At 36.3% G+C, this 19,551-nt stretch overlaps 1 protein-coding gene across 2 annotated transcripts in view; it reads left to right on the forward strand.

Moving 5' to 3' along the window:
* Positions 1 to 19,551, forward strand: part of PGR (progesterone receptor) — a gene marked incomplete at its 5' end in the record, with an annotated part of 98,455 nt that overhangs the window by 67,363 nt on the left and 11,541 nt on the right. The window contains 3 exons of one of the 2 annotated variants that reach the window (XM_082660649.1): positions 2,747 to 3,052; positions 12,632 to 12,776; positions 14,262 to 14,392. In XM_082660649.1, the coding sequence (XP_082516775.1) occupies positions 2,747 to 3,052; positions 12,632 to 12,776; positions 14,262 to 14,392 (582 nt within the window). The remainder of the gene's footprint in view (positions 1 to 2,746; positions 3,053 to 12,631; positions 12,777 to 14,261; positions 14,393 to 19,551) is intronic. The other variant, XM_082660650.1, reaches the window with a different exon arrangement.

Raw genomic sequence — 19,551 nt, forward strand, 5'->3', positions numbered from 1 at the left:
GTGGCAAGATTGTAACAATTTAACACTTTAGGAAAACATCTCTTAATAATACTTTACACTTATTCAATTCTTTAAGTTAATTCTCCTGGTGTGCAAAGTTCTCCCTTGACATACACTGCTTGATTAGCTCCAGAAGAGTCATTAGCCTGCAGATTTAGAGAAATAAAGCCTATGTGAAGGGGCAGCAGTGTGGTCTAGTGGAAAGACCATAGTCTTTCCCTGACCGTTCTATTTAATGTCCTGTTCCCTCAAGTCACTCTCTGTTACATTACACGTTTCACTCATAGTGCATACTATCGTGTGGTATTATCTTACTCTTTATTTGTTTGCGGGACCTCTCTATCTTCCCACCAGAATATAAGTCCCATGAAAGCAGATACCTTGTTTGATTACTCAGAGCTGTAGTTTCAGGACCTTAAACGGTGCCTGGTACATGAAACCACTCAATCAGTGTTTTATGAGTAAGTAAAAGAAAGAATAAAATAAATTAACCCTTGATTAATATCTCTGCTTTGGCATTTATTATCTCTATAAACTTGGCCAATTACTTAGCTTCTATAAACCTATTCCTCATCTTTAAAATGGAAATGCTAGTGTTTATTTCAAACCCTTGAGCTGCAAGTTAAATTACATAAGATAGATATGTAAATGATCTAGTTCAATTGTAATTCATCCTTCAACTTTGCTTTTATCACATGTTCCCCTTTTTTTCACTGGGACTCATGAAAAGACTGGATCACAAGCAGAAATGTGAACATTTCTATATTAATTCAAACTGCATTATATATAATCAGCATGTTAGGAAATTGGAATTTATTTTTGGTGTAAGACTTTTTACACTGAACAAAATGTAAAACATTTGCTTTAGTTTTCAGTAAGAATCCATGGTTTCATAGTGTAATCAAATCCTGATAAAACCAGAACTGAAAGGGCATAAAAAAGAGAAAAGGGGTTAAAGTAAATGAAAAAGAAAACCATTTTGGAGTTATTATTGGGGAGGGAAGGGGCTGATAGGATGTATGTCTTATTTTCTGCTAACCACAGTATTTTAGGATTGGAAGGAATCAACTTTTGTGCTCTTTCCCACAATCTCTTGCCTAGACCTCTTTTCCAGAATCCCACCAAATGACCATGAAGTCTCTGCCTGAAATGCCAGAGAGATTGTGTGAGAAAAAGTTTGGACTTCGGAGTCCACATAACCCAAGCTCTATCACTCTAACATTGGGCATGCCATCTTCTTGACTCTTCATTTTCCCAATTTACAAATGGAATTAATAATACCTACTTGTTGTGAGGCATAAATGATACATATATAAAATTCCTGGCATATAGTAGATACTCCACAAATATTACTTCCCTTCCCTCTGGTAACTCATTCCTTCCCCAGGAAACTTGTTTGAAACATCTCCTTAAACATTTCTGGATGCTTTCTATATATTGACCCCATGGCATTTGTTTCTCTGTCACCTATCCATTCTAACACAACTTTGGAGGGGGGTGGTTTATAGAACAAGTGTAATCCTTTTTCTTTATGACAATACTTGAGCTCAGAAATCACAAAGGCAAATGCTTGCAGAGACCAGGCAGGTAACTTAATTGGGCAGAGTGACCTGATTTAAGAAAATTGACCAATGGCCTACTACCAGTTTGTGGTAGGAACCGGGACGTGTTGGAGTATCTGTGCCCCATTCAAAAGCAGAAGCTGTAGCTTGGCTTTAACAGATTGTCGCCACCCAGCTAATTCAGAGATGCTTTCATAACTCTGGAAAGAATTGTGAGCCAAACAAAACATGTCTATGAGCCAGAACAAGAATTAGATACAGCAAACTGCAGCCTCTGCTCAGATGATTGCAAACCATTATCAAGCCTTCCTTAGCCTTTTTTCCTGGCTTAAACAGCACAGACACTTGATACTGTTAAGTAGCCCTTGCCTGTCATACAGCAGGTGGGAGCTGTAGTCCAGCCTGCCCTCTGATCACCCCAAGGCACCTGGGAACCAGCAGTGGCCCAGTTTTACATCTTGGTCTCCTTCAACCAGTCCTCATGAGGCAGATTTCTACTCATCTCCCTGTGTCAGACTGTTTTTCTTCCTAACACACGACAATTCAGCAAAATAGAAATTCTAGAAATTGTCCAGAAATACCAATGTGGCCTGACCAGCACAAGATGTAGACTCTCTCCTCCCTTAATTTAGAAATTAGATTCTTAACTTTGGGTCCTTATATCTCATAATAGTCCATGTATTGATTTCAAGGAATTTCAAATGATCATGAGTCTGCTGAAATTGTGCACAAGATTTTGTGGGGTTTGCATATGTATATGCATATCTTTTAACAGATTCTTAAAAGAATAAAACTCAAAAGGAGATTCAACATCTACTAAACATTATGTTTTAATTATGTAGTCTGTAGCATTAACTTTGGGAAGGCAGTCCTGTCAGAATATTGACCAACACTGAACTTGGTTTCTGCTAAAAGCCATTTGTCTTTTCTACATGTTACTGTGAAGCTCCATAACCTTGCATGGGATACTGGTGTAATTACCCACACCCATCAGCCCAGTGAACGCTGGTGTAATTAATTCTTTAATCCAAGTCTGAGACCTAACATTTTTACTTATTGTATCTCATTTTATCAGATAGATGCCAAAGCCTATAATGCTATAATTTTAAGAAAAATCATTCTCTGCTGGAATATTTAGTTTCTATGTATTTATATTACCTTCCTTTCTTTTTTCTTCTCCGTAGGTCGAAAGTTTAAAAAGTTCAATAAAGTTAGAGTTATGAGAGCACTAGATGCCGTTGCTCTCTCACAGCCGGTGGGCATTCCAAATGAAAGCCAAGCCCTAAGCCAGAGAATCACTTTTTCACCAAATCAAGACTTACAGTTGGTCCCCCCACTGATCAACTTGCTCATGAGCATTGAACCAGATGTGGTCTATGCAGGACACGACAACACCAAACCTGATACCTCCAGTTCTTTGCTGACAAGTCTGAATCAGCTAGGCGAGAGACAACTTCTTTCAGTAGTCAAGTGGTCTAAGTTACTGCCAGGTAATAATTATTTGTATATAATAGCATGTAATAAAAACTTTACTATGGCTTTTTACTAGTGGGTGGTTAAATAAAACAGTCTGTGCAATAAATTAAATATAGTGTAAACAGGGTGTTTTAGTATGTGTTTCAGCAGTTCAAAATATTTATCTAGGACTCTATATTATATGTTACTTGTCTAGGACCCTACTGTGTGCTATGGAAATACAAAAGACATAGATAACATTTTGAGTCTTGTTGATGAATCAAGACTTACATAATGAAATAGTTACGGATTAGCATAAATCAATATGTTAAACCATAGATAATATAGTAGTTCAGAAAAAAGACAAACTGACCATCTTCTTAGAAGTGCCTACTTCATTCCAAATCCTAATTTAACCAACCTCACATGGTTGAAAATAAAACTGAATGTACCTATTCATATAACAAATCAAAATAGTATTGAGTATAGCAGAGTATCTAAAGTCAATTAAGAAATAAAATTCCTAAACATAAACAAATAATTTGGACATAGAAAAACCTCCAGTCACTATTTTCTCGAATTTTACCTAGACAGTGAGAATTTGGCTTATATCATCATGAAAGGATTTCAGTCATTTTATTTATAAGCTACTTTTGCTCTCTCAGCACAGCTCCACAGGAGCCAAGCAGTTGAAAGAGTTTACAGGGGTGCAGTTCTCACCTGGCTAAATCTTAGAGTGCAAAGCCAAGAGAATACATGGGTAGTAATTACTTGTGGAGGCATTAATCCCATAATTAGAAATAGAACATTTTTGATCTTTGTGTCCTTTTCCAAAGTTACTTTCTCTTCACACCAATAATATCCTTATACTCCTTTAGACCAGTTTATTTTTCCAATATTTGATCAAGAATTAAACATAATATGCCATTTTAGTCTCCAAGTAAATTTAATAGTCTTTTTAAAAAAGAATTCATTTCCCAATTTGCCTTAATATTATTTCTCAGTTATTATTCTACCTGAAAGGTTTGAAATACTATAGATGAATTGTTATTGAAAATTCAAGGTTACATGAGACAGAAAGAAAAATAGATTCCTGTTTGTTGAATCTTTTAAAAAACACATGTTGAGAAAAGTTAATTAGATTCACTATTCTAGTGAAGATAAAGTAAAATCAAAAATCACAGTGCCCAGGTTCCTATTAGCTTCATTCTTGCTGAAAAGCCTTGGACAGGTAATATTTTTTTCCACTAGAAAAGTTCTGAATGTTTTTTTTTTTTAAGTTACTGTAAAGTGGTTATCAAATTTGATAGACCTTTATTAAATTAAAATGTTACAATAACATTGGCAAACATTTTCTATTTAAAAATATGAGTGTTTGGTTCTTCCCTGGTGGCGCAGTGGTTGAGAGTCCACTGCCGATGCAGGGGACACGGGTTCGTGTCCCAGTCTGGGAAGATCCCACATGCCGCGGAGCGGCTGGGCCCATGAGCCATGGCTGCTGAGCCTGTGTGTCTGGAGCCTGTGCTCCGCAACACGAGAGGCCACAACAGTGAGAGGCCCGTGTACTGCAAAAAAAAAATATATATATATATATATATATAGAGAGAGAGAGAGAGAGAGAGAGAGTGTTTATGTGTTTAAACTTTTCTGTTTTTCTATGATTTGGAAAAGGTTATTTCTTTGATGTTTGTTGATATAGTTCATATTTCTTTTGTTTGCATTTTGTACGTTCTCTATTGTTTAAAAAGATTCTACTGTCATTGGCAAAGTTAGAAAATAACCAGTCATAATTCCAACAATAATTTATTCATTTTGGGGAAGAGCTAAGTGAGCTTCTTAAATTGAAACACTATTATCTCTCTAGATTTTTGATCCCCACACACCCTCAAAAAGAGTGAGAGAAAATTTTTACATTGTATTTGGTGGCAACATTTTTAATGTTACAAAATGTAATTTGTGTGTAAGTAAACAAGAATGATGGCATCACCAGTATTACATGTACTGTTTTCACTAACTGTATAATAAGGGAAACATTAGGATTATTAAAGTATAGTGTGGCCCATGGTCTTTCAAACAATATTTTCATGGTCTGAATTCTGGGAATAACTCGAATGAATGATTAAAATAATCAGTGAACTAGAGTGACTATATTAACCTCTGTGAAAGGACTCTGAAGGACACATATATATATATAATCTGGTATACCATTAGCTACTCAAAAGCTGTCAGTTGACTTTAAATCAGAGTACAGTTTTATTTACTTGATTCACTCAGTAAGTGTCTATTGCATACTTCCTGTGTGCAAGACTTAACAATTAAACAGTGGTGTTAGAAAGAGAAGCCAGAAGGCTGAGTGCATGGTGTGAATGCATTTTGGTGCGGCACATCCTAGCATCTGGTCATCAGTTTTGTACATAAGAGGAACTTGTTTTATCCATTCACTCACATGTTACTGGTCTGTGAAAGATGGCCTTGGTTAAATGAAGCTTATTAGAAGTCAGTTTACTTATTTACAGTGAAAAAGAAAGATGCTGCTAGGAAAACATGTAGGTAGATCAGGTAATTCTTTCACAATAGGAAAGTGTAGTTGGGAAGTCAGCTTATGATCAGATTTCAGGCCCTCTGAGGCATAAAAGGAGAAAAATCTGCCTTGAAGATCTGGGTGAAAGGAATCATGGTCCTAAACTAAACAGGGACAACACTTCTTCACAGGATCATATGTTCTCTGGTTAAGCTATTTTGAATAGCAGACCTGTAGGGATTTGAAGTTAAAATACTGTATATAATAAGTGTTTGCTCAAGAAATAAAACTTGTAGATTATATGTGTTTATCCAAATAAACCAATGCCCTTTAACTTTGTCAAGAAAAAAGATAATACTAAAAATTTCTCCGGAGGAAAAAAGATCAGCTGCAGAATGATAATCATTACCAAGGTGACAGCATGCATGAGGACCTCAAGGCATGTATCTGCAGGTCCCTGAGAGGATTTATGTTGCCTGGTCAGGGATTCTCATTTCACCTTTGTCTATGCTTTTCTTTTATCTTGGACCTGTTACAATAATTGCATTGTATTTAACATTGTTCCCATAGTATTTCAGAGATATCTTTGTTTCTATTTAATGGAGACTTGCAAGATACTTCAGCCTCATGACAGTACATTTACAAGCGGTCTCTTAGGATACATTGCCTCTGACATATTGTACCTATACATGAATGATTTCCCATTGACATTTAGCTATAATTTCAGTGGGTAATGTTTTCTTATTTGAAACTTGAAGCAATACAATATTTACAAAATTTAAAAAATGAACAAGACATATTCCCTCTGTTAAGGAACATTCAATCCAACGGAATATAAGACACCCAAACAACTATACAGTTGACCCTAGTACAATGTGGGAGCTAAGGACACTGATCCTCCGAGCAGTCAAAAGTCCACATGTAACTTCACAGTGAGCCCAGTTCTGCATCCACAGGTTCAGCCAACTGTGGATCATGTAGTACTGTAGTACTGAAAAAAATCCTGGGTGAATGGACCCAGTTCAAACCCATGTTGTTCAAAGGTCAACTATAGACGTATGTGAAAGTGGCATAAGGTACAGATTTTTAAAAATGGGGACAGAAGAACATTTTTGGCTTCAGGGACAAAAGAAGGATTCAGAGACAAGGTTTCAGTTAAAGTACACCATGAAGGAGAAATGAGACTCTGATAAATCGTGGTTAAGACAAGAAAGCATTCTGGATAGAAGGAATAGTGTGGCTGGTGGTGTAAAATAAGGAAGTCATGAGGTATGCTTGGCAAACAATGAATTAGACCAGCATAAGAATAGTTCTCAATCTTTTCAGGTGTGAAGGTCCCTTAGTAACATAAAAAAATGTCATCATACCTTCCCCCACGGCATAGTAATTAAAATTTTTAATAGCTGTTGATTGAGAAAAAATACATTTGTGCATATGGTTTCTCAAACACTACTGGCCTCCTGGGGATTTCATCATCCAAGTATTAAGAAACCACTGACAATAAAGTTATATTGGGGAGAGTGGCAGAAAGTAAATTTAGAGGCATACATTATGGGCTGAGTCAGGGTAGGCTTTGGAAGTTAAATCATTAAGTACTCATTCCCAGTCCAATTTCATCTTTAAATATTCTTCATCCTGTATATTAATACATTGTAGCAGAATTGATGTGACATAGAGGTTTGCGAGAAATATTTCCTTTTTTATAAATGTTGTCTTGATTCTTCTATTTAGTTGGTGAAAAAAATCTATTCAGGTCAATGCTTTGACATTTTTAAACATACCTTACTTCTTGGTCTCAGCTAGCCAGACTACTTGCAATCATCAATATCAGAGGACTCGAACAGTCCTTTGTCTGGTTTTCTGCCTTTGAAGCATGCCAAAATATCTTTTGAGTCAGTGATAGGCATTGCATGTGTGACAAAAGATGTTTTTCTCTCGCCCCAAATCAAGTGAATAAATTAAATTACTTTCCCCAACAAAGTGATAGAAAAGAAATGAGATTAGCCTTCTAAGAGTAAAGTCAGGCTTTGATAATACTTTTATGAAGACTTTAAACAATGATTTTTCTGATATCCTATTCCACTGACATTTCTATTGCCAATGTCGCCAAAATGTTTTACTTATCAAATCAAATGAATACTTTCAGCCCTTAACATGTTTCACATGCCTCTGGGGCCATTGCCAAAGTAACCATGTCTTGCCGAACCTCTTCCTTTGGCGTTCGTCACTTGCCTTCCAGACAGATATGTTTCTCTCAATTTACATATCTCCTGTTTCCTTTGTGGATTTGTTCTGCCACTCACACCATGAATTTAGCATTTCCTGGTTCCATCTTATATTCCATTAGTTTCTCAGTCTGCAAGGCTGGATGTGCTCACTCATGGCCTTGTTTTCAACTACCACTATATTCCGATGACTCCTAATTACATGGTACCAACCCAGACCCTCTACGGAACTACTGGACCATATATTTCTACTGCTTATTACACATTTCCACCTGAATGAACTTCCAAGCCAATATGACCTGCTCCGTGAGCCTAAGGCCTTTTTCTGTATCTTGAAATGGCACTGCAGACAGAATCTTGATTATAATCCTTGGCTTACTTTTCTCCTTCACCTCCTGTCTAATTAGTTATCAAATTCTGTCACCTCTGCTTATTATAGATATGATTCATTATCCACGATATTTACACTGCTACTGCCTTGAGCTAGTTTAGGTCCTCATCATTTTTTCCTAGATTTCGGTCGTAGACCCCTGACTGACACTATTACCACAGTTTCACACTACCCCCAAACCATACTCAATTCTGCCACCAGAATCATCTTTCAAAAACAATTATAATCAATTATGTTATTCCCTTCCCTTTCCAGAACAAAGCCAGAGTTCTTAGCCTTAGTACCCCAGGCCCTTCTGTGATCTGCCTCCTGAGTTTGCACATTTTCTCTCACTCTCCCACTTCAAGCACCTTAAGCTTCAGTTCCCACAAAGCTCTTTGCTCGATTTCCTGCCTTTCTTCGTCCATATTGTTTTCCCTACCTGGAGGCCCTTCTTTTCTCCTACATCTTCCCCGGCTAGTCCCTAACTAGCCTTCAGGATGCTAATCAACCTTCCCCTAGAAAGATTTTCCTGCGCCTTCCCAGACTGAAGCCAAAGGCCCCTTTTCTCTCCGAGCACTTCACCCTTGCCTTTGTCAACCACACCACTGTCACGCTTCAGTGGTAATTATGTTCTACTTATCTGTCTGTCTCACAGACTACAAGTGTTAAAGGCAGAAACAGCATCTTTCTAGTCTTTATGCCGAGTTGCAAACATAATGCTTCATCCCAAACAGGTGCTTAAAGAATATTTATAGAAATTTAAATTTTGGAATTGGTATGAAAGAACTATGCTGCCTTAAATCATTACCCATCATGTCCTTATTCATAATGTCATCATACATATGTTGGTGATTACATTTATTGTGCTGAAGGTATTTTGTGTTCCTTAAAGTTCATGCTTTGTGTCATAAGGTGCTGAGGTAGTTAGTGCTCTGCCCTTGTTGTAGATTAACTATTTCAGTATGAGACAGTTTTTAGAGGAGCACAGCCTGTATATTTTATTGAAACTCTGGAATTAAGCCAGGAGAACCTAGGAGGTCATATAGGCCATGTGTTACTGTACACTTTCTTTTCAGTTTTTTCTTAGGCATTAAGGATTGGACAGCTTGTGACAGAAATTATCAAGTCAAGTCACTTTAAAGGAAAGGGCATTTTTCTTTACTACTTGTTGAACACAATTACGGGTCATCCATCACTTCTCTGTGTGAAGGTTTTCATTTTGATCCTCATCTCAAATGTACTGAGTTTACCTGATCATTATCATCAATGGGAATTTGATCTCAGTGTTCCCGTCTTTGTTTCAGTATAAAGTAATGAATGATATTACAGTTAATGGTAAAAAAAAAAATTGCACTTCTGTACCAAGTATGTTCAAGTCAATTTAACATTGTACATTTATCTCAGATAAGCCCTCTAAAAGGGGGAGTAAATAAAGCTATTTTCTGAGTTGTTTTCCATTCTGTTAAATAGAAAGAATATACTTTCTGCTATAAATATTGGTAATTTCATAAGTTTTAAGTTATTTCAGCAAGATTTGCCTTTTATATTATAATATACTAAAAATAGACCAAGTCTATATGTGCCTCCCTTGAGGGGGTCTTGCTTTGCAAAAATTAGGAAAGTTTATTTATTTCTTATCAAATGATCCTAAACTTGGTGGAAGAACTAATTACTATTACTATAAAATATTCAGTTTACAAGTGGCATTTCTGTATTAGATCTATTGTATTGACTGACTCATAATTATTTTAAAAAACAGAGAGGTAAAATATATAAACATTAACTTTAAGATGTATATATGGCATATGAAAATAAAAAGAGAATTATGAAAATTGCATGCCAAATTTTTCTTGGCTAGTTATTTAGGGAGTCTTTCTACACCTGAATAAATCAGGATGTAAGCAATAAACACCAACTCTATTAATTTAAAAAAACAAAAACAAAATGCCTCTGGCTATTAAAAACAAAACAAGGATGAATTGGGAGATTGGGATTGACATATATGTACTAATATGTATAAAATACTTAACTAATAAAAACCTGCTGTATAGCACACAGGGAACTCCACTTCACTGTACAGTAGAAACTAACACAACATTGTAAAACAACTACAACCCCCCCACGAAAAAACAGTTGAGCTTCACCAAAAAAAAAAAAAAAAGAAAAGAAAAAAATAATTTTCTGAAAAGACATCAGGGATTCACTGAATAGAAGCTAGAGGACAAGTCTGGAAAGTAGGCAGAAACCAAGGCATCTCTGGAGGGCCAATAAACAAATCATAAATGTCCCCATTGGATCCCACTGTCATTAGGCACTACCACCATCACAAGTAAAGCCTAACCATATGTTAATCTTTGTTTTACTATTTTTTGCTTCAAAGTCCAGGTAGTAGGTGTTCCACAGATCAAACCTAGATCACAAGCCCAGGAGAAGAGGCCTTAGCCAACTTCCTTGATGGGAAAGTGGGGGACTTGCGCTCACTAAACTACAATCAATGGGGAACTCTATTTGCATAGAGGAAAAAAGGGAGGGAGAGAAGGAGGCAGGGGAGAAAGTGAAACACTGAAAAGTCCCCCTCCCCCCAAAAAGGGGGCAAATATCTGCTATGGTACCACTATTTATGAGTATGTGCTAGGGTTGTTTTTGGTTCGTTTGAGACTAAGAATTTCTAGGAAGGGAATAGCAGTCTTCCTACTATTCGCATGAAGTAGGGACTATCTGGAACGTATGGAGAGAAGATAGATAGGCTTTTCTGCTACCTGCCTTGAGACAGTTAACTGAATCAGGAAATAAATTTCTTTTGCCTTTGAGATCTAAGGAATTAAGTTTTGCTTTGGTTTTACTTTTGAAATAGGCCATTTGTAAGTGGACTTCAGTGAGACTTTTTGAAGGAATAGACACTATTTAAAAAGCTGTACAGAAACTGGTTGAGGTTCCTACCAATACACTTGTTTTTCTTTATACCTTTAATGAAATATTTCATTCACTTTTATTGTTTCAGGTACACATAAATTAAATTTTATATCTTTTGCTCCGATAACTCCTCATACCTCTAATTCACATGTATGTGGATATCCCATCAGTCCCTCAAACAGGTCCAAAACTTACTATTTTTTCTCTAACCTGTTTCTCCTCCTTTATTTTGTCTCAGTAATGCTGTTAACATCACCCACCATTCAAGTAAAAAAACTGAAAGATCTATTTGACTCCCTCTTTCTCCTACCTATGTACTATCACTTGCCAGATTTCTTTGATTTTACTCTTTAAACATTTCTCTGATGCACTCTATCTTCTCTACTCCTACCTGTTGACTTATTTCAGGCTTTTATCATCTCTCACCTGGACTTTGGCCATAGCTCCCAATTTCTCTCCCTAACCCTCAGACCCTTTCCCTTGAATCCATCCTCCACATGGCTACCAATGAGCTGTGCATAATATAAATCAGGCTATATCACTCCCATTGCTCCTTAATAGGAATACAAGACCATCAACGATCTGACCCCAGCCCATGCCTCCAAGCACCCCTTTACCCCTCCCTCCTTTAAGCCCATCAGTGCTGAGCTGGTCATCTTCCCCCAAGTGGGCAAAAAGAGAATTAGAAAGAGATGGAGAGAAAACTTTGACTGTGTAAGTGAAGATACACTTGCCTTTTCCCTGCCATCCTTCCTCTGCCACCAACACCAGAGAAAGGTCTAAAAGAGGGAGGTTGTGAAGGTGTGAAAGACCAGAGCATTCACACCACACACACACACACACACACACACACACACAAACACACCCATACCCACAGACTCTAAACCTCTTAAGCCATATGGGAGTTTAAAATGAGACTGGATTAAGTTTCAGAAAGCAAAAGTGACCAGAAAACTATGGAATCTACCCAAAATTTAATTAAGGATTGTTAAAGAAAAACTAGATGTAGCATAATTGAGAGCAGTGGTTTTACAAAATAAAACCAATTTATGTTTAAATCCCAAAGAATTAAGATTCCTCCACCAACTGACTCTAATCTGTTCAGGCATTATTTCTGTTTGGGGGCAATTTTCCTGATCTTCCTATTGCCTGGTGTATTCCCTCTTACCTTCTCTATCGCAATACTTATGTGCTTATCTCTCCTGTTGAGTTGCAAGCTTCTTTTAAGGGCAACGGTTGTGTCTTACTCATCTTCATAACCGCAACATTTTACCACAGTGCCTGGCACACAGTTGGCTCTCAATAAATGAGTGTTGCGTGAATGAATGATAGATGTTTGATTTAATTAGTGAATTCCCAGAAATGCTAAATCACAGTGACTAATTTTAATAAATTCCAGAGCCTCTTCTTTTTAGTGTTTCAGACTCTATTATTATTTCCTGCTTTTTTGTGTAAATATATTGAGATTGAAAACATTATATTACATTACCCTACTTACATCTATTTTCAAATTTTTATTTATTTTTAAGATTTTTGACAAAGTGATTTTTGTGATCATTTTATATGTAAATTTATTTTGTAGGTTTTCGAAACTTACATATTGATGACCAGATAACTCTCATCCAGTATTCTTGGATGAGCTTAATGGTATTTGGACTAGGATGGAGATCTTATAAGCATGTCAGTGGACAGATGCTGTATTTTGCACCTGATCTAATACTAAATGAGTAAGTAATAACTAGACATTTGTTGTTATTGTTATCAAAAGTATATACGTAGGATAATCTTGAAAATTACATTTCAACAGATGATCACACCATCTAGTGTCCTAAATAATAGAATGTTCCTGAAAGGTTTCTTAGAACTACCTCAGGATATAGCTTTAAATGACAACATTAATAAAATTGTATTATTTTATCAGTGATTTGACATTGGAGCTTTTTTCTTTTACTTCAATAGTTGTCACAAATCAAAATTTTTTAAACTTCAAAAATGTATCAAGAAATATACTTAAAGACAAAAGTAAATATTTAGTTTATCCAATTAAAATTTTTACATTGGTAATAATGAAGATAATGAATTAAATGAGGAATATTTTTGCATGAAAGTATTGACTTACCTTCAAAAAATAAAAATATTATCTCTCTTCCTAGAGGAAAACTTAGACTGGTAATTTATTTAAAACATTGAAAAATAAATATTGAATTCAATTTGCTTCATTATATTGGAATTAGTGTAATTAACTTTCTACATGTAACCTTAAACTGAGTAAGAATCTTTTCATGAAAATATTTATACTGTCCTAATGGTGCATACTGACTCAGAATTATATAACATGATAATTTATATTTGGATAAGTCTTTACAGATTACAGGTAACTTTCATATATTTTATTCCATTTTTTCCTACAATCCCTTGAAGTTGGTAAGGAATCAGCACCCTTTATTTCACAGTCCAGGAAACTGAGGCAGAGGAGATTGCATAATTTGCCAAAGAATCTTAGCTCTTCTGAGTCAAAATCTAGTTTTTTTGTCCGCTATTCCTGTTCACTTTTTGACTAGCACAAATATTACAAAACAGTACAGAGTTGAGAAAATGCCTTAAGTAAATTTCCTCAACATTTAGAATTTGTGTTTGTCTTGTCAATTATTTAATGCTTGTTAATGTTGTCTTTTCTATATCACCATACATTTCCTCTAGAATAGTTCACAGTGTAACTATTTTATACTGGATACTCTAAACTGAGTGCACTGAACTATTCTATACTATTCAATTTCTGTGAATTGAATTCACTCTCCCATTGGATTGCACACAAAATTTTATTTGTGTTTTTCACAGGAAAAAAATCAGTAAATAAAGTATTTCCTGAGTGTTCCTCAGCACCACAAATTTTTCTTTTCAACTCCCACAACTTTGCTCTCCTTTCTTGGTTTAGGTTTTCAAAATGTGATAATAAAAGTGAGAAACAGCATTAATCTCAGTTAATGTGTATTTAATATAATTTTCTAACTTCAAAAATCCAGTATTGTGACTAAATTTAGAAGACATTTAAAATTCCAAATATTGAGTTTGTTTATAAAAAGTCATTTTCAATAAGTCAGGTAATTACTAAATCTCATAATCTCTGATACATTACATAAACTGGCTAAGCTACTCTGTGTTTTTTTTCTTTTCCTGTTGCTTTTTCTATTGTGTGTTTTGTGTGGTGCAAGACAGCGGATGAAGGAATCATCATTCTATTCATTATGCCTTACCATGTGGCAGATCCCACAGGAGTTTGTGAAGCTTCAAGTTAGCCAAGAAGAGTTCCTCTGTATGAAAGTATTGCTACTTCTTAATACAAGTGAGTGAGCATAAGTAACTTAATACAAGATATTTACTTTCTTAATTTTTAATTCATTAGGAAAGTTTCAAACAACAATATGATCATATGATTACACATGAGCTATGAATCTTAGATAATAACTGCAAAAGAGAAACATCCATAGACTATAATAACATTATTTCATATTTCTCAGATTTTACCTATCACCTAATATTAAAATAGCCCATCAATTAAGCCAGTTTCTATCCTTTTTAGGTAAAACATAATTAATTGCCTTTTTCATATCCATCCAATTAGATATTATAAACTAATTAATATTGCATAAACACAAACTATGCTTCCCTACATCCCCACCTCACAGAGGATTTACTCTATAAAACCCACAATTTTATTTGTAACTATTCTCTTTATGTCAGGATAGGCTAACGGTCATAACACATAACTGCAAAGATCAGTAGCATAGTACAATAGCAGTTTATTTATTACTCACGGTCAGTCCAGTGGGTTGGCAAGAAAACCCAGGCTCCTTACATCCAGGGGCTCTACCCTTTTCATTACCTTGGAGTCCTCCATTGGATCTGACTAGAAGATGAGCACTGCATAAGAAAAGGTTTAGAGATGAGACCTTGAACTGTCTGCCACCCACATTCTATGGCTCACCTTAACTGCAGGAGAGGCTGGAAAATGCACCCTAGTTGCATACCCTGAAGAAAAAGGAAATGTTGTACTATAGAACAGCATTGGTAACCAGAAGGATGGGTAGATATCCATTGATTCTTTAATACACAAAGAACACATGCACCTCTGCTTCAATGGATCTCCAAGGGTCTGGGAGGGAAATTTTTTTTTAATTGCTTCTAACTTTTACCCTTTTCTGTGCCATTTCCATGCACAGGTAGACTCAGCCTTTGAATGCCTGAACTGGCCCTTCCTTCACTCATAGTGATTTGAAAGGAAACCACAGAAAGCTAAGGCCTTAGGTAGAAAGTGAGCCAATAGTTTCTCATCAATGATTGTGCAGAGACTTCCTTCTAATGGCATGAATCTCGAATGGTGGGGCTGGGGAGTATATCAAGAGGAAAAGCAGAAAAGCTGAACCCTTAAGAAGAAAGTTTACCTCATGAAATCTATGCCCAGATACAGATTAATACAGGATCTAAGGATCCATAGCCTTATCCCCCACCCTTGGAAACCCTATCTGGAGCATAGACCTGCAAGCCTAATTTGATGAAAAAGCATAAAAGGGGTTAAGGGAATTGATATGGGACTGGCCAAGAGAGTCAACTGGAATAAATGTAATAATACAGCAGTTAATGCCTGTCATTCTTTTCTTGACAGTAATGAATCCAATAGCAGATATATCATAGATAGTCCTAGATCTCCCAAATTAGTTGATATCATTAATATAATTCTGTAATTATGGCTAGGCTACATTATGCTGGGGACCAAACAACCCCAAATCTCAGTAGCTTATCAAAAAAAAATTTAAGTATTTATTCTTCTTACTATATTTCCAATGCAGATCAACAGGGAGGCTCATTGTCATCACTCAGGTGTTCCAGGCAAATGGAGGCTACATCTTGACACATGCTTCCATAATCACTAGAGCAGTGGTAAGGAAAGAGAGTGGTAAGGGAAGGAAGGGAGATACGTATGACTTCCACTCACATACCATAGAAGGCAAGGTTTTTGGCCACTTGCAACTTCAAGAAAAGGGAAAATCATATATTTAGTGAATAGTACTATACATTTTATATATATATATATATATATGTTATTATATATAATTGTGTGATAAAATTTGCACAAATTTTAATGAGAGTTTTTAGGAGAGACTTGGCAAAGTTATTGAAAATTCATCCTTAAGTCTTAAAAAATAGATAAGTATTACAAAAATCTGGGGGCAGAGAGAGAATTAGAAAGCTAAAATAATAAAGTGTGGAAGAGAAATACATACACTGAATTAGTCAAGTCAGACTAGTATATACTAGAACTTAATATGCTGCAGTGGAAACATCACAGATCTTTGAGCATGGAACAAATAAATATTGTTGAGAAAAGTAGCTTTATATTTGGGGGAAACTTAGTTTGGATATTTAGCTCAAATTGTACCCTAAAATAAATGGCACATATAAGCACCTTAATTGTTAAAAATTAGCTAAAAGGAATATAAATGATTTAGAAATCTCAAATAAGGAATACCTTTTAAAAAATGAATGCAATAGGAAAGTTGGCAAAGAAAAAGTTCAATTATTTGATAAGAATTTAAACCTCCCATTTGCCATTAAAAATTAAAATAGATATCCAGGAAAATATGGCAGTTTGAACACACACTTTTACCATCGTTCCTAATAAAACTACATAAAAATATTAGTCAAGGGATTTTTTTAAGAAATAAAATAAAAGGGAAAGAAAATGAAAGAAAAATCAATAGCAATAAAATTCTGCAAGACAGCAAGTAGAACTAATTTAGCATACCTGAGAAGGTGGATTCTAAGCCTGAAGTAAGAAAAGTCAAAGAGCACCTTGATTTGCATCACTGAACCTCTAACATGTTTTGCAATTAGTGACAACAATGATGTTGTTTTTTGAAATGAGAATGCAAGTAGAATTTAAAACACCAAATTCTGTTGAAAATTTGTTTCCAAATATCATCCAACCATGCAATTGCTCTTCTGCAACTAAGGCAGAGATTGTAGGTTTATTCCCTGAAGTGGATATAACAGAAGGCAGATGGATTGGTGAACTGCAGGCACTGATGAGGGTGAGGGGTTTGATAGTGTAAACAAATTAAGTACATACAAAATGTTGAGACACCATCCTCCAAACCCACCTATCTTCTGGAACACCGTCATCCAAGTTTATATTCTCCAGATAGGAAAATGAAAGATTCTTCTCTAAAGAATTTGTTTAGCTGGAAAGAAAAAGAACTAAATATGCTAATAGCAAGAGTTTCTCTTTGAAATAGCCAGATTGCCCTGCACTAAAGCTCACAGTCAATAAGCACTACCCATTCAGACAGAACTATCAATCAGCTTTTAAATTTTCCACTCTTGAATATAAATAAACAACCAAGGCATCTGGGGAAGGCGTTTGATATCAAAAACAAAGACAAAATTAAAAAAATAAAAACTTGGAGGAAACAGAAACCATGTAGGGAGATGAAAACTTCAAAATAATTTAAAAGCCATCCTTCTTTAGAAAGATAAAAGAGCATATTCCAACTATAAAACAATGACTGGATACATGAAAAAGGAATAACACAAAGAAAGAAAAGAGCTCTTGGAAATTAAAATATATATATATATATATATATATATATATTTTTTTTTTTTTTTTGCGTTATGCGGGCCTCTCACCGTTGTGGCCTCTCCCGCTGCGGAGCACAGGCTCCGGATGCACAGGCTCAGCGGCCATGGCTCACAGGCCTAGCCGCTCCGCAGCATGTGGGATCCTCCTGGACCGGGGCACGAACGCGTGTCCCCTGCATTGGCAGGCGGACTCCCAACCACTGCACCACCAGGAAGCCCATATATACAGATAGATAGATAGATAGATAGATAGATATTTAATTTAAAAGTGAGTACTGCCATTGGCTGACAGAGTTGAAAAACCTCTCAAAAGTTGAGCAAAAAAAAAAAAAAAAGAAAAAGAAAAATCACAGTTCAGAAGGAAGCCCAACACCCAAATCTAGAAAGAGAATAGCAAAACATTAGAAAAAGAAATAAAGATGTAAACATTAAGGGAATAGTCAGTCTTTTCAGCAAATGGTATATGGAAAATTTCATTCAAAAAAAATTAAGTTGTACCCTTACCTTAACACTATATACAAAAATTAACTTGTCATTTTGGGGAGAGGTGGCCAAGATAATGGAGTAGGAATACCGTGAAATCACCTCCTCTCACAGACACACCAAAATTACAGCTATTTTCAGAGCACCTATCTATGAGAACAACCTGAAGACTATCAGAAAAGATTTTCCATAACAAAAGAGATAAATAAGGAAGCATAAATAAGGAAGCACAATGACTCAGGTTGGAGAAGTGGAAACATAGTACAGTCAGGACCCACATCCCTGGGTCAGCAACCCACAAATAGAAGAAATATCACAATTGTAGAGGTCCATTCCAAGAAGCAAGGGGTCTGAGTCCTATATCAGGCTCCCCAGCCCTGGGTCCTGCACCAAGAAGATGAGCCCCCAGAATATCTAGCTTTGAAAACCAGAGGGGCTTATATTTGAGAGAGCTGGAAAGCTATAAGAAACAGAGGTGCTGCTTTTAAAGAGCATATGCAAAATCTCACATACTCCCAAGTCCTAGCGTAATGCCAGTAGTCTGAAAGGAGCCTGGGTCGGACCCACTTGCTGATCTTGGAGAGCCCCTCAGGAAGGCAGAAGGCAACTGGGACTACCCCTAGGAGCAAAGATGCTGGTGGTAGCCATTTTGGGGAGCTCATTCTACCATGATAACACAGGTGCTGGCAAACATCATTTTGGAATCTTCTCTCTGGATTAGCACAGGGGGCTTACCTTCCCTCCAGAAAGCAGGTACCAACCCCAAGCCACCCTGGGCTGCCAGCTACACCCAGACCCAGTCCTGCCTGCCAGTGGGCCTGTAGCCACCACATGAGGCAGGGACTCACAGAGAACCAGCCCTCCCTACCAGTGCACCCACAGTTGTCAGTCAGAAGGGCACACACCGTCCACATACTAGAGAATATAGCTCTGGTGGCCAGAGGGGAACATACTGCTGGGTCCCTAGAACGTCTCATTCATAAGGCCAGTTCTCCAAGATTGGGAAATGTAACCAACCTACATAACACATAGAAACAAACACAGAGAGTTGGGCAAAATGAGAATAAAGAGGAATATGTTCCAAACAGAAAAACAAAACAAAATCTCTGTAAAAGAACCAAATGTATTGGAGATAAGCAATCTACCCGCCCTCCCCCCCAAAAAAAAAGAGTTCAAGGTAATGATTGTAAAGATGTTCATGAACACAGTGAGAATTCCAACAAAGAGTTAAAAAATACAAAGAACCAATCAGAGCTGAAGAATACTATAACTGAAATAAAAAATACACTAGAAAGAAAGAATACATTAGATGATACAGAGGAATGGATCAGTGATCTGGAAGATGAAGTAGTGTATATCCCCCAAGCTGAACAGAAAAAAGAA

This window comes from Grampus griseus (assembly GCF_964374135.1).
Source record: "Grampus griseus genome assembly, chromosome: 8".
Classification (NCBI taxonomy): domain Eukaryota; kingdom Metazoa; phylum Chordata; class Mammalia; order Artiodactyla; family Delphinidae; genus Grampus; species Grampus griseus.